This window comes from Leptonychotes weddellii, chromosome 11 (assembly GCF_054177405.1).
Source record: "Leptonychotes weddellii isolate Sample4059 chromosome 11, ASM5417740v2, whole genome shotgun sequence".
NCBI classification, from domain to species: domain Eukaryota; kingdom Metazoa; phylum Chordata; class Mammalia; order Carnivora; family Phocidae; genus Leptonychotes; species Leptonychotes weddellii.
Genome location: NC_138379.1, coordinates 44,384,436 through 44,399,563, shown reverse-complemented (window position 1 = coordinate 44,399,563; position 15,128 = coordinate 44,384,436). Strand labels below are relative to the sequence as shown.

General features: G+C 42.7%; 1 protein-coding gene across 1 annotated transcript in view; it reads left to right on the top strand.

Annotated features, from left to right (window-relative positions):
* LOC102745205 (dynein heavy chain domain-containing protein 1-like) overlaps positions 1-15,128 on the top strand; it is a 67,174-nt gene that overhangs the window by 18,293 nt on the left and 33,753 nt on the right. The window contains exons 7-10 of the mRNA XM_081799429.1: positions 2,412-2,897; positions 3,031-3,082; positions 8,318-8,583; positions 8,655-8,898. Coding sequence (XP_081655555.1) covers positions 2,412-2,897; positions 3,031-3,082; positions 8,318-8,583; positions 8,655-8,898 — 1,048 coding nt within the window. The remainder of the gene's footprint in view (positions 1-2,411; positions 2,898-3,030; positions 3,083-8,317; positions 8,584-8,654; positions 8,899-15,128) is intronic.

The following is a 15,128-nucleotide window of genomic DNA, read 5'->3' as shown; positions in this document are numbered from 1 at the left end:
GACGTCCCTCAGCGGAGCTGACTTCTAAAAGTTCCGATTTTGTGCTCTGCGGCTCTATCACTTGCCAGAAGGGGCCCACGGAGGCCCCCTCCCCCGCCGTCTATTCTCCGAATATCGCCTCGGATTCACTTCTCCGCCCGTCCTACCTTCCAGAAAGTGGTCGCTTTTCTGTTCAGAGAGTTGCTGCTATTCCTTTCTTTGATCTCCTGTTGAGTTCGTAGGTGTTCAGAATGGTTTGATCCCATCCAGCTGAAATCCTGGGACCAGACGAAATCCAGGTCTCCTACTCCTCCGCTATCTTGCTCCCCCCGCCCACGTTCCACTTATATTTTTATAACAATGTCTCTTTCATCTCTTTTTCTAAAAGCCCTAATTGCAAACCCACACTGTCACCAGCATTCCTGATCTCTCTTTCCCTACTCTGTTTTCTTTTCATAGCCCTATCAACTTTTTACATATAGTATAAATTACTTACTTATTTTGTTTATTGTATCTCTCCCCCTGCCTCCAAAAGGGTAGGGACTTTTATTTGTTTCATTCACTCCTATACCTCTAGTGCTCCTCATAGGTTATGCCATAGAGTAGTAGGTGCTCAGTGAGTGTTTTGAGTGAATGAATGTCAAGTGTGGATTTGTATCCACGTCTTTCTCCCAAGCACAGTAAGAATCTTAGTGCTCTTCTGGTTTCCTTTCTCACCTCTCATCTTCTCCTCACCCTCCACCCTTCCTAGTATGCTTTATGCTTATGTTAAGATTCCCTGGAATTTAATTCCGGATGGTTGTGAGGATTCTTGTTTTGCAGCCTACTCATTTAGACTTGGCAATATGTTTTACAAATGTCTTTGCTCATCAAAGCTTCTTGTAGCTCTTGTATTCATTTTCCTCTCTCAGAAATATACTTTTGTATATTTTTTTTCAGAGAGAATCTGTGGATGGTAAATTTTGGGGGTCTTTGTATATCTAGAAATGTCTTTATTCATCTCCAATCTTCAGTGATACTGTGGCTACATACAGAATTCCAGGTTTAAAAAATTTCCTCGGGGCGCCTGGGTGGCTCAGTTGGTTAAGCGACTGCCTTCGGCTCAGGTCATGATCCTGGAGTCCCTGGATTGAGTCCCGCATCGGGCTCCCTGCTCGGCAGGGAGTCTGCTTTTCCCTCTGACCCTCCCCCCTCTCATGTACTCGCTCTCTCTCATTCTCTCTCTCTCAAATAAATAAATAAAATCTTAAAAAAAAAATTTCCTCATAACTTTGAAGGTATTGAAGATGTTACCCCTCAGTGGTGAGGTTTTAAAAATGTATACTAATTATGATCTGGTATAGTAATTATTGTTGTTGTTTGTGTGGTTTTATCCTAATTGGCGCTCAGTGAGCCCTTTCAGTGTGAGTGCTACATTCTTTTTATAGTTAACTTTGGAAGTAGCTGTGCCAGGCACTGGGTTAAGCAAAGAGAAATGAAATAAGATGTGACGAAGGCCTTCCTCGAAGAATTTGCAGTGTAGTGGACAAATCACACGAGTAACTAGATAGTGGTGATGCACTGGACTAAGGGCTACGAAGTGGGAAGCACTTAGTACAGAGGGTATTTCTAGAGCATGGAAGAGAACATCTCACCAAGTCAGAGGGCACGTTTGTGCATGATGTGTAGCTTAGGCCTCGAGTGCCTTATGTCTGGGTCTCCAAAGACTGGGATTTGAACTCAGGGTGAGTGTAGAATACAATCCACACACACCAGTTAGTTCTAATCACAGGCTCTACCAGACATCAAAAAGGACAGGAGAGCGTCAGGGACAGTCAGTCCATCTGGCCAAGCATATCTTGCTGGTGTCTCCCCTCTGTCCAGAGAGGTGGCAACTGTCAGCGGCTGTGTAGGCCAAGAAACCTCCCAGATGTGAGAAGGACCCATAAAGAGGCTCTTAGACTTTTACCCCACATTTCCCACCCCCAGTGGAAAGTCTCAGGAGCCAGAGACCCCTTCCACTGTCACACAAAGGAGTGTTATGCTAGTCAGCAGGCCACACCTCCCAGGCCATGTGATTGGAATCCATGTCCTGGAATTATTGCTGAGCCTTACTTATCCAGTCTTTCTCCTTCTCTATGTAATCTGTACATTGTGAACCTCTCTGTTTACACATGCACAAATTCTATTTGAGGTCTACCCCAGGGGCTTTTTAGTAGACAGGCCTGGCCTATCAAATTAGCATTGTGACCTCTTAATGTATGTTCTTCATTTTGCATCTTTTCTGGTCACTGAAAGATTTTGGGGGCTACTCTCTATTAAAAAGCAGCCCTCCTTGGGAATATGTAGGTGCTAGGTTTCAGGCTCTGAGACCTGCGAGTTTTGCAGAGGCCAGTGGGTATCCCGTTTGTCCTCCATCCTCCTTCAGTTAGTTGCCCACTCTATGCTGACAGGTTCACGAGGATACGTATCACATGCAACAGGGCCTGCAGGAGCGAGTGAAAAACTGCAAGAGGATCAGGACGGACCAACGCTCCATATACCTTCAGAGGGTAGAGTGCCAACAGCTGGAGCAGAAGCTGAAGCAGGCAGAGGCCTGGTTGCTGCGGCTGGGACAGCTGGCCCGCCTAGTAGACTACATGATTTGCCAGAGCCTTGTGTCTATCGTAGAGGAGGAGATAACCTCCTTTGTGGCCAACATGCTGCAAGTGAGGTGGTGGGTGGCATGTGGGGAGGTGGGCAGAGGCAGGCAGCAGACACTGACATGTAGCCCCCTGACCTCTCCTGGCCCTTCCTTACAGGCCCCAAGGAAGAAACCCTTTCTCTCAGCCCAGCTGGTCTTTGACAATCATGGCCAGCTGTCTCATGAGCCGTGTATTGAAAATATGATCCAGATTTTAAATGTGGGCCTGCAGTCTGTCAAGGCCTCTGTCCTGAAGGTATTCTGGATTGGGCAGGGGGCTGGCTGTAGGAATTCCCAATTCCTATCCTCTGTGTAATTAGAAGCTCTCAGCCTGGTCTGAACCCTCACTGGTTTCCATTTCTGCCCCCTCTACATACCTTGGCATGAAGGTAATGCAATCTCCAGACCTGAAGAGCCCCTGCGACTCCTTGTATTCTGAAGGTATTTAAGTAAGGAGACTTAGGCAGGGGGTAGGGAGGGTGGAAGGAGGGGGACAGGCACATGCACAGTATCAAGGGCATGGCCATAGAATCAGGCCTTGGGTGTGGATGGAACAGCTGTATCTGGGTAGTGCACACAGGTGTTGGGGGCAGGGGGTTGGGGGGGGCGTGTCTTTGCTCACTCAGGCGTGTGCTTGTGTGTATGTGTGTGCATGCAGTCGAGTGGAATGAGAGGTGTATGAAAGAATGTGAGTGAGTACATTGTCCTTCCTCTGGTTCATCCAAACTCTGTGAGGCTTTTCTCTAATGTTGTAATGGCATTTTGTTTCCTGTTAAATTTGATTGCTAAGTTAATTTGTACTTACTTGAAGAACTCTGCTTGTTCAATATTTGCTTTATTTCATACAGCTCTTTTTTATTTCATATAGGATAATCCATTAATATTACTGAGCCATTATGGTTACCAGTTATTACTGGTTATCAGTCCTCAAACTTGTGAACCACCAGGGAGGAAATACATCTTCACACTTCCTTTATTTGGAATACTAACCCAGTTACAAATAAAATCAATACAGGCATTCAGTCACATCTGACATGTAGGTGCTCCCCCCGCCCTTAATTCAACTAGTATGTTTTCATGAAGATGATTTAAAGACATGAAGTTAATTTTAGGAAATAGGTGACAGGGGAGGAAAAGGTTCATTGAAAGGAGTCCATGTCTTTTACAGATGACACCAACTGGGGCACATTCTTTTCTCAAGTGAATCTAGGATAATGGGTAGAGACAACTGATGTTTGTTTACATGGTACAGTGGGACCAAACATGTTAGTTTACTAACCTATAACATGGGAATAAGAAGAATACCTAACTTGCAGGATTAAAAGAGGTAATATGTCTAGTGTAGTGCTCAGCACGTAGTGATACATGCTATAGATAGTAATTTCTTACTGTTACTAGTATTAAAGATAGAAATAAACCAGATATTTCACATTATTCTCCCATTTAATACTAATTCGTATTTTGGCATACTGTAGTAATTTTCTTTGAATGGCAAAACAGATAAAAACCTTAAAAATTTTATTCTAAGTTCTAATGAAAGTGAAAATGTTTACTTGCAGTGTCTTGGGTTACCCCTTCTACTTTTTTTTTTCTTGGTGGGCAGCAAAGCAAAGTTTATTGGGCGATAGGCCAAAGCTCCCAAAGAGGGAGGGGACCCGAGAGGTTTGCCCACCCCTTCTACTTTTAAAAGAACACCATAGACTGATGTATTTAGGGGTTAAATGTCCTGATGCTTGTTATCTTACGTTCACATGTTTTAGGGGAAAGAGAGGAGGAAAAACAAACAAAGCAATGTGACAAAATGTTAATAACTGTTGAATCAAAGTGGATGGATAAAGGGATTTGTAGTACCTTTAAACTTCTCTACATATTTGAGATTTTTCGGAATCAAAATTTGAAGGAAAAAAAAAAGATCGGCACGGAAAATCGAAGTAATATCATGGAGGAACCAGAACCAAAGTTCTGATTTAGGGATTTTCTTAAGTTCTTTATGAAAATTGGAGTAGCATTTAATAAAAGTAAATACTGAGTAGTTAAAACACAACTAGTAGTCTTTAAGAAATGTACATCTATCTGAGAAATCTTTTACTTAAGTGAGGCAAAATTTGCATGGCATTTTAACCAAATTACAAAATGATTTTGGTGCCTCTGTGTATATTTTCAAGAATATGAAAAATCAGCCGCTTACAGTAGAAACTTACACACTGACTAGGTTCTGGTCCCTAGAAGAAGACCCAGCCTATTACTAATAAAACAGGTGCAGCAAATCCTGCAGTCTTAGGCTGCATTCTCCAACATTTTCCAGAGAACAGTCTTCGTACTGGAACATTTTGCAACTAAAAAGAGATGATCAATATTGTTATCTGATGTCCTTACAATCTTATCAGGAATTTTCTGCAATTTAAAACTGGGAAATTACAATTGGATAAGATTTTTCTCATCTGGCAGGTGTCAAGTTCAGGAACTTAAAGTTTTTACATTAACTTTACCAAGATCAGTGTATCTTTTTGGTATTTTATGATAAACTCTTTTGTATATGTTTTGGTTGGGATGGCTTTGAAGTTAGCTGAGAGATATTATGCAAAGAATGAACCGGTCATTATTGTATTTTTTTGCCAGGGGGCTGCATGTGGCTGGGGGCGGGGGGCAGGTGTCTTGGGTGTGTGAGGTATGAACAGTATGACCAGCAAGAGAAAGAATAGAGGTAAGCAGTGTAGCAGTGAGTGGATTGATCGTTGAAAGAGAAGAGAGACTTTTTTCTTGCCACTCTGTGACTAAGAAATTCTGAAGAGATGAAGAGTTGTATAAATATGCTTGACAAGCCGCTTTGCTGCTGTGTGTAAAATGTCTGAGTGACTCATTCAAAGGAACCTACAGTGAACGTCTATATCATTTGGTTTTTCACAGTTGGATTGACATTTTAAAATGCAGCTCCATGTTGACTTTTGTGTTTCTTTGATTTAGTTGATATCAGACTTCTTATCATAAGCAAGCTTTATTTTACTCTTACGTTGGCTATGAAGTAAGTTATTAGTGATTTCCGTTTTGTTTTGTTGGGATATTGCAGTCACCAAGTTGTGTTAAGAATACACTAGCTTTTCTTCCCATTGCTCAGAATCACACATGAATCAACTGTATCGCACCATATTGCTTGAGCACTCTCGTGGGTCTTGGCACCTTGAATCACAGTTCTTCAACCTCGTCTTGTGTTTTGGAGCTCACAAAACGGAAAGTGACCAAATTCAAAGACAGAAAAGCTGTGGCAGCACCATGCTTCACAGAAATGGAAAAACTAGGTTGTCAGGAAGAGAGCCCTGTCTCTCAAGTTGCTGCTTATCCTTTTATCTCAACTTCTCTCTGTGCTTCTTCCCAGTTCCCCTGACTCTCCCCTAAAACGAGCTGTTTCTGCCTCCTTTGAACTTTCTGCTCCCTTATAACTTGCTTCCAAATGACTTGGGCTTTCTATGGTACCAACTCCATCCTTGACTCGATACGGTCTTTCAGTTTTCCTGTATGTGTGACTGACTTATTTCAAATTTTCAAGACCAGGAATATATTGATTCAGCCTATCCTATAGAGAGAACCACATATCCATAAGCTCTGGCAAAGGGGAATTGGGTTATGGTACAAATTAATTGGTTTTAGCTATAAGGAAAAGCAGATCCTCTAAGAAGGGTGTGTTTGGTGGAGGCTCAAATCTTCAGCTATGCTTGTATTGGCTACAAACATTCATTATGTAGGCCTAAATGTGCACGTTGGTTTTGGATAACATATTTCTGACTTAGAACTCGGTAAGCAAAAAGGGGAATTTATTGACTCCCATAACTAAGAAATACCTGGATGCAGCTAAATTCAGGCTCAGCTGGATTCAAGGCCCAGGCAATGTCATCAAGGCTTTATTTCTCTTTCTTAGTCTTTTGACTTTGCTTGTGTGTTCGAATTCTGAGTCACTGAGAATGCTTTCAGTGGAAGTAACGGAAGACCTAAGAGTAGCCTAACAATGACAACAATTATCTCACATAGCAAGAAGTCTCTAGGTAGATGCTCCCAGGGTTGGTTCAGTGGCTCAAAGATGTCATCAAGAATCAGGCTCCTTATATCCTTCCCCTACTCCTTTCTGAGGTCAGCTGTAGGTAAGGGCAAATTCTCTTAGAGGGGTGTGTGTGGCAGGGGAGGCTGAATTAGAAACGTTTTCATCCCAAGGCCTCATAGTTGCAAGACAAGCTCCAGCTCCAAGCATCCCATTCTTATGCAAGATCAGGGGAAAAGGGGAGGAACATTGGAGGGAGATCTCTCCTTGCCTGACTCTCACATTTTATCAGGAAAGGAAATCTTCCAGAAACTCCCCAGCAGACTCACTTTTATATCTCATTGTAAAAATCTAGGTCATGTGGCTACCTCCAGCAGCAAGAAGGGCTGCGAAATCAAATGGCTGACATTTCTAGTTTCTCACAGAAGATGGGCTCTTCCACTGCAGAAGAAGGGAGAATGAAGTAGCTCTTGGGTAGTCAGCCAGTATGCCTTCCAAGGTTCCATTCTTCCATTCTCAAAACGTGGCAAGCAAGAGAGTTACCAGCATTCTCTACAGCATCATTTCATACTGTATTATTTCCCTCCTAATAATTTATATTTAATAAAACCTTATTTAATTTTAGTTCTACAAGTAACAATATGTTTAAGCTAACCAGCAGTCTTTATGTTGATCGGTCTCTCAGTAATTGTGTGAAGCTCATTCTCTATTTAGATTCCTTAGGAAGGGTTTGTGGGAGCAAAAATTTATTTTCCTTTTTTCCTGGATACCTGGACATTTTTTTTTCTTGAAATTCAGTAATTTTAGTAGAATATGTCTTGTTGTTGAACATTCTGAGGCAGTGTCTTCAATTATGCTCTTTCAAAATGTAGTTTTTGCTTTTGTTTTTTAAAGATTTATTTATTTGAGAGAAAGAGAGAGTACTGTGCATCTAATTTCTGAACATTTCGATGCTTTTCCCCCCTTTTTGCACAAAGTTTTAACACAAATACTGAAATTGGCAATTAACCAGTTTCTAAGAAGTTAAAGGGGAAGCCAGGCTCAAGGATATTCCTTAAGACAGATACTAAGGACAGCCATGTTCAACAGCTTTGCCCACTCCTCCTCTGTTCTACAGAGGCTGGAGTTCTACGAACTACATTTCCCAGATCTCCTTGCAGCGAGGTGTTGTATGTGATTTAGGTGTGCATGGGACTTCAGTTCAGACAGAACGGAGGTAAGAGTGGGAGAGAGGCAGCGCCTATGCCTTCCATTCTGCTGGAGGCGATCGTGACAGAGGTAGTGTGCTTCTGTGGCTGGTGGTGTGGAAGTGACATCCCAATTTGCCAGGCAGCACTGAGCCATGGATGCTTAGCCTAGAGTGTTTGTTTTTCAGTTCTTCCAACTATTTGCAAACCATTTAATATTCTATAATAATTCCCTTACTGCTTATACTAAATAAATTCTGTTTTCCAAACCTGAACCCTAAATAATAAATTCCCTCAGTGGGTCTGTGTTTGTGATATAGATGTATGTGTAAACTCACTCAGGAGCAAGGAGTGTGTGTGTGTGTGTGTGTGTGTAATGTATACACTCAGGGAGAGACAGAGGTTGTGTGGGGACCCTGCAGGGTACTCAATGGACAATTATGGCATGTGCCCCACTAGAAGAAGATGAAGAGGAAGATTCGAACACGGAATTCGTGATGCCCAAGCTCCAGGGCCAGCCCAGCGATGCTGTGCACATCTTCTGTGGCCCGAATATAGGGTTGGTGTGGCCCTGGAAATCTCACACTATTACCGAAGCCCTAGAGGTCCGTGGGTACCGGCTACGGGGCCAGTACTTGCCCCCCAATTATAAGCAGCTGCAAGAGGATCTGGACAACAATCCTCGGATCCAGCAAGCACTGACTACGCAACAGGCCTTGCTGGAGGTGAGAAGAGAGGTTTAAGGAGGGGGGTGATGCCCACTAATTCCTGTCATAAGCACCTTGTCTGTGCCTAGGGCATGCTGTGGGAGGTGAAGGAATTCTGCAGGGAACATCACTGGATGACAGGCATTCATCAGTTCCTGCAAGCCTGGGGGCCTCAGAAGCTGGAGTCCATGAGAGGTTGTCCTATCAAGAACTACGTGATGCTGGTGGGCTGCCTGAACATTTGGCAGACCCATGTCTCCAATATACCTGACAAGTTGGTCACAAAAGGCAGATTGATGCTGCTGAGCTGCCATCACATACAGTCAGAGATGGGTGAGTGCTGCTTATCCTCTTTCCTTTCCTTCCGCCTTCCTTGTCTTATCCACTTGGCCCTCCTCTGGCCTGGAATGTCCTCCAAGGACTTTTGGTGAAGGCCCCTCATTGGACCTGTAGAGCCTCCCAAAGGCCCAGGTCCCAGGCCCTTCCCTTTGCAATTAAAGGTGTGACCATTACAGAGGATAGCCTCTCTATCTGTTTTGGCCCTGCTCACTCCCCATACTCTTCAGGAGTCATGTTTCTGTCACCTGACACTTTCTATTTTTCTGACCTGGAAGTAGTTTAAATCAAATGTGACTGAGAAAAATCTTAACGTACTCCTTAGGCTCGTGAGCTCAGTTTCTTTGCAGATATTCTCAGGAATCAGGAGTGCCCCTCCCCACGGATGCAGCGGAGTCAAAATTGACAGTATAATTTGCATGTATAAAAAGTTATTCTCTTTAACTGTTATGGTCTTACTCTGTAGTCATAACTTCTGCAGATGCTGAGAGAATGTATTCCAATTGAAAGTGAAAGCATTTTTCATTTAAAGCAGCACTTAGGGTCTAATTCAGGCTATTTTGGGTATTTGATCAATTCAAAATTCATTCTACAGTTCTGGGTTGTTTTTATTCTCAAGTGCCCTCTGTTCTTCGTCTCCCGCAAGGTGGCATCTGGCATTAGAGAGGGCTGCTGGGCTGTGTGCTCTTCTTTGCTGGCTTCTGTCTGCCCTTACCAAGTGTAATACATCTCTGCCTGGCCTCTGCCCTCCTTCTAACATAGCTGCTTCTGGTGCAGCTGTGGCCTGAGCTGGTGTAACTATATGTGTTCTCTTGGCTGGTGGGAGCCCATAGTGCCTACCTTTGCTGACTTGGGCCTCCATTAGCTCCTGCTGGCTTTGCAGGCCCTTGGGATTTTAGTGAACCCTTCATCTAGTCTTCGTCTTAAGCTGGCTAGCCCCATAGCTTCTGCTTTAGGGTCCCTCACCCCACTGCATGGAACCCATCCAGGCCCACTGGTTATTAACTTTCCATTGTCTTCTGTGTCTCCTGCCATTTGGGACTTGTGGGGGACTTGGGAGCAATGTATTTGGCCCTCTCTTTGCCACAAGGCACCACACTGTGATTTCTATGCTGGCATGACTATCTCATGTTGGCACATGGGTACTCTGCAGTGGTAACTTCCCGAAGTTCCACATGGAAAGCGGAGCTCAAGCCCACTCTGTCATCTGTTTCCTCTTCAACCCATCTGGGTTTCCTTCTTGTCTTGGTTTCCCTCTGTCCCCCGAGTAGGCCAAGGCCCAGCTGTCGGGTCTCCCTGGGTCTCTGAGAAATCTTCTTTAAGACTTCATTTTGTTCCTGTTTTTTTCCTCCCTTCCAACAGGAAGGATGTCTCGTGCTATTGTTTACTAGCTAAAGTGTCTCTGCCTAGAAGCTGGTCTTAGAAAGGCTCACAGTGGGGTAGACCGGAAGCCACTGATTTGTTCTTCTAGGGAACAGGAGGTGGTTCTGTTTTCTCACCTAGCTCCCAATAACCAATAGTGTCTGCTTCCTGCAAAGAGTAGATACTGTCAGACTCATGGCCTGCAGGCGTGCTTTCTTTATGAAGGTGGGTGGCCTTGGGGGGCCCTGAAAGAGCTTGCTTGAAAATGCTTGCCTGCCTTGCCCTTTGTCTTTGCTCTTCAACAGATGAAAACGCATGCCTAATTATGCATCTTTTGGGCCACAAAAATTCCCCACTCTTCCCTCCCTCCACCCCACCTAAATGTACAGGGGGTTCAGGCTGGCATGGCAGGAACAGGGAGGGCCTGTGGCTGGCCTGCTTTGTTTCTGACCCCGTTTTGGGAAGGCTTTCTCCAGTGTTGTTCGGGAAGTCTCTGTTCTTCCTCGTTGGTTAGATTCTTGGTCCTTAGTCCAAGATCAACTGGCCTCTTCAAAAACAACAGGTGGAGAGAGAAAAACATGGGGTTCAGAATCCTGGGTCTGCTTTTCACTGGTTTGTGTGACCTCAGGTCCCTGGGCTTCATTCAGTTTATTTGTTTGTAACAGGGACATAATAATGCAGTCACTCACAGGGTTCTGACAAGGAAGAGTAAATGAGATATTATTTGCAATGTTTCTAGCATTGAGACAGGCATGCAGTAGGTGCTTAATTTTTTCACTTAACCTTATCCCCTTCTGTCTACCCTTATCCTTCTTGTGATCTAGTTTTGTCTGCTTATCCTCCAACTCTGTTCCTCTTCTGCCTGGGCTTCCTTGAACTGTGAATGACGTAGTCACTCTTGTGAGTTAGCGCCCATCCTTTATTCTTCCCTCTCCCGGACTCCACCACATCCAGGCTGTCACCAAATCCCTCCCATTTTCTGCCTGCTAAATCTCTCTTAAGTCTGTTTCCCATCCGTCTCCAATTTCTAACCCCCAGCAGCCCTGGTATTTCCAGCCTATCGCTGATTTAGACCGTCCCATGTCACTGTTGAGCTCCTCTCTGCCCTCACCTGTCTGCCCCTGTGGCTCTTAAAAGCAGCACCAGCCCAGCTACTGTGATGGGCCCCAGGGATCATTTGTAAAAGGTTAAGTTCTCTTCTTGGTGTTCTCTTCAACTTCACGTGCCCCTCCAGGCGTTCCCCCCTTCTCAGTTTTCTCAGTCTCAGTTCTTGGTATTGAATCCCATTGGTTACTTCCTTCAAGGCTCCAGAAGGGTCATACCCAGTGCGTTTCAATTCTCTGTCCCTGGAACTCACTATCTCACTCTTCAGTTGCGGATGCTCATAGAGGATAAGTCAGTTTATTTTCACCCCTCACAACATAGAACAGAGTGCAGCTAGGCTGCCTGATTATGAATCTTTGCTCTGCCACTGTGTGATTTTTTTTTTAAGTTTTTATTTAAATTCCAGTCAGTTAACATAGAGCATAATATTAGTTTCAGGTGTACAATATAGTAACTCAACACTTCCATACAACACCCTGTGCTCATCACAGCAAGTGCCCCCCTTAGTCCCCATCATCTATTTCACCTATCCCCCCACCAACCTCCCCTCTGGTAACCATCAGATTGTTCTCTACAGTTAGGAGTCTGTTTTTTGGTTTGCCCCCCCTCCTCTTTTTTCCCCTTTGCTCTTTTGTTTCTTAAATTCTACATATGAATGAAAGCATATGGTAATTGTCTTTCTCAGACTGACTTATTTTGCTTAACCTAATACTCTCCAGCTCCATCAATGTTGTTGCAAATGACAAGATTTTATTCTTTTTATGGCTGAATAATATTCCATTGTGTATATATACCACATCTTCTTTATCCATTCATTAATCGATGGATACCTGGGCTGCTTCCATAATTTGGCTATTGTACATAATGCTGCTATAAACATCTGGGTGAATGTATCCCTCTGAATTAGTATCTTTGTATTCTATGGGTAAATACCTGGTAGTGCAATTGCTAGATCTTAGGGTAGTTCTATTTTTAACTTTTTGAGGAATCTCCATACTGTTTTCCAGAGTGGCTGTACCCAGTCTGCATTCCCACCAACAATGCAAGAGGGTTCCTCTTTCTCCACATCCTTGCCAACACTGTTGTTTCTTGGGTGCCTGGGTGGCTCAGTTGGTGAAGCCTCTGCCTTCAGCTCAGGTCATGATCCCAGGGTCCTGGGATGGAGTTCTGCATCCGGCTCCCTGTTCAGCGGGGAGTTGGCTTCTCCCTCTACCCCTCCCCCCTGCTCGTGATCTCTCTCTCTCTCTCACTCTCGCTCTCTCAAATAAATAAATAAAATCTTTAAAAAAAAGAAATTTAGAAAAAAAAGACTTGTTGTTTCTTGTGGTATTAATTTTAGCCATTCTAACAGGTGTGAGGTGATATCTTATTGTGGTTTTGATTTGCCTTTCCCTGATGATGAGTGATGTTGAGCATCTTTTCATGTGTCTGTTGGCCATCTATCTGTATGTCTTATTTGGAAACATGTCTCTTCATATCTGCTGCCCATTTCTCAATTGGATTATTCATTTTTGCAGTGTTGAGTTTTATAAGTTCTTTATATATTTTGGATACTAACCCTTTATCAGATATATCACTTGCAAATATTTTCTTCCATTCTATAGGTTGCCATTTACTTTTGTTGATTGTTTCCTTTGCTGTGCAGAAGTTTTTTATTTTGATGAAATCCCAATAGTTCATTTTTGCTTTTGTTTCTCTTGCCTCAGGAGTCATATCTAGTAAGAAGTTGCTCTGGCCCATGTCAGAGAGGTTATTGCCTGTGTTCTCATCTAGGATTTTGATGGTTTTCTGTCTCACATTTAGGTCTTTAATCCATTTTGAATTTATTTTTGTGTGTGGTGTAAAAAGTGGTCAACTTTCATTCTTTTGCACATAGATGTCCAGTTTTCCCAATACCACTTGTTGAAGAGACAGTCTTTTTCCCATTGGATATTCTTTTCTGCTTTGTTGAAGATTAATTGACCATGTAATTGTGAGTTTGTATCTGTTTTTTGTGCCAGTACCATACTGTCTTGATCACTACAGCTTTGTAATATAACTTGAAGTCTGGAATTGTGATGCCTCCAGCTTTTCGTTTCTTTTTCAAGATTGCTTTGGCTATTCAGGGCCTTCTGTGGTTCCATACAAATTTTAGGATTGTTTGTTTTAGCTCTGTGAAAAATGCTGTTGGTATTTTGATAGGGATTGCATTAAATGTGTAGATTGCTTTGGGTAGTATAGACATTTTAACAATATTTGTTCTTCCAATCCTTGAGCATGGAATGTCTTTCCATTTCTTTGTGTCCTTTTTAATTTCTTTCATCAGTGTTTATAGTTTTCAGAGTACAGGTCTTTCATGTCTTAGGTTAAATCTATTCCTAGGTGTCTTTTTGTTCTCGGTGCAGTTGTAAATGGGATTCATTCCTTAATTTTTCTATCTGCTGTTTCATTATTGGTGTAGAGAAATGTAACAGATGTCTGCACGTTTATTTTGTATCCTGCAACTTCACTGAATTTGTTTATTAGTTCTAGCAGCTTTTTGGTGGTCTTTTGGGTTTTCTATATATAGTATCATGTCATCTACAAATAATGAATGTTTGACTTCTTCCTTGCTGATCTGGATGCCTTTTATTTCTTTTTGTTGTCTGATTACTGTGGCTAGGACTTCCAGTACTATCTTTTTCTTTTTTTTGAGATTTTATTTATTTGAGAGAGAGTGCACAAGGAGGGGGAGGGACAGAGGGAGAAGCAGACTCCCCATTGAGTGGAGAGCCCAATGCAGGGCTCAATCCCAGGATGCTGGGATCATGAGCTGAGACGAAGGCAGACGCTTAACTGACTGAGCCACCCAGGTGTCCCTCCAGTACTATTTTGAATAAAAATGGTGAGAGTGGACATCCCTGTCTTGTTCCTGACTGTAGTGGAAAGGTCTCAGTTTTTCCCCCCATTTAGGATAATATTAGTTGTGGGTTTTTCATAAATGGCCCTTATTATGTTGAAGTATGTTCCCTCTAAACCTACTTTGTTGAGGGTTTTTATCATGAATGGATGTTGTACTTTGTCAAGTGCTTTTTCTGCATCTACTGAAAAGATCATGATTCTTATCCTTTCTTTTATTAATGTGATGTATCACATTGATTCATTTGCAAATATTGAACCATTCTTGCAGCCCAGGAATAAATCCCACTTGATCATGGTGAATGATTATTTTAATGTATTATTGGATTCGGTTTGCTAGTATTTTTTTTTATTTTTATTATTTTTTTTTATTCTTATGTTAATCCCCATACGGTTTGCTAGTATTTTATTGAGAATTTTTGCATCTATGATCATCAGGGATATTGGCCTGAAGTTCTCTTTTTTAGTGGTGTCTTTATCTGGCTTTGGTGTCAGGGTAGTGCTGGCCACATAGAATGAATGTAGTTTTCCTTCCTTTTCTATTTTTTGGAATAGTTTGAGAAGAATAGGTATTAACTCTTCTTTAAGTGTTTGGTAGATAACACCCAGTGCTCCATTCAGTACGTGCCCTCTTTAATACCCACCACCAGGCTAACCCATCCCCCACCCCCCTCCCCTCTAGAACCCTCAGTTTGTTTTTCAGAGTCCATCATCTCTCATGGTTCATCTCCCTCTTCGATTTTCCCCCCTTCATTCTTCCCCTCCTGCTATCTTCTTCTTTTTTTCTTAACATATATTGCATTATTTGTTTCAGAGGTACAGATCTGTGATTCAACAGTCTTGCACAATTCACAGCGCTCACCATAGCACATACCCTCCCCAAT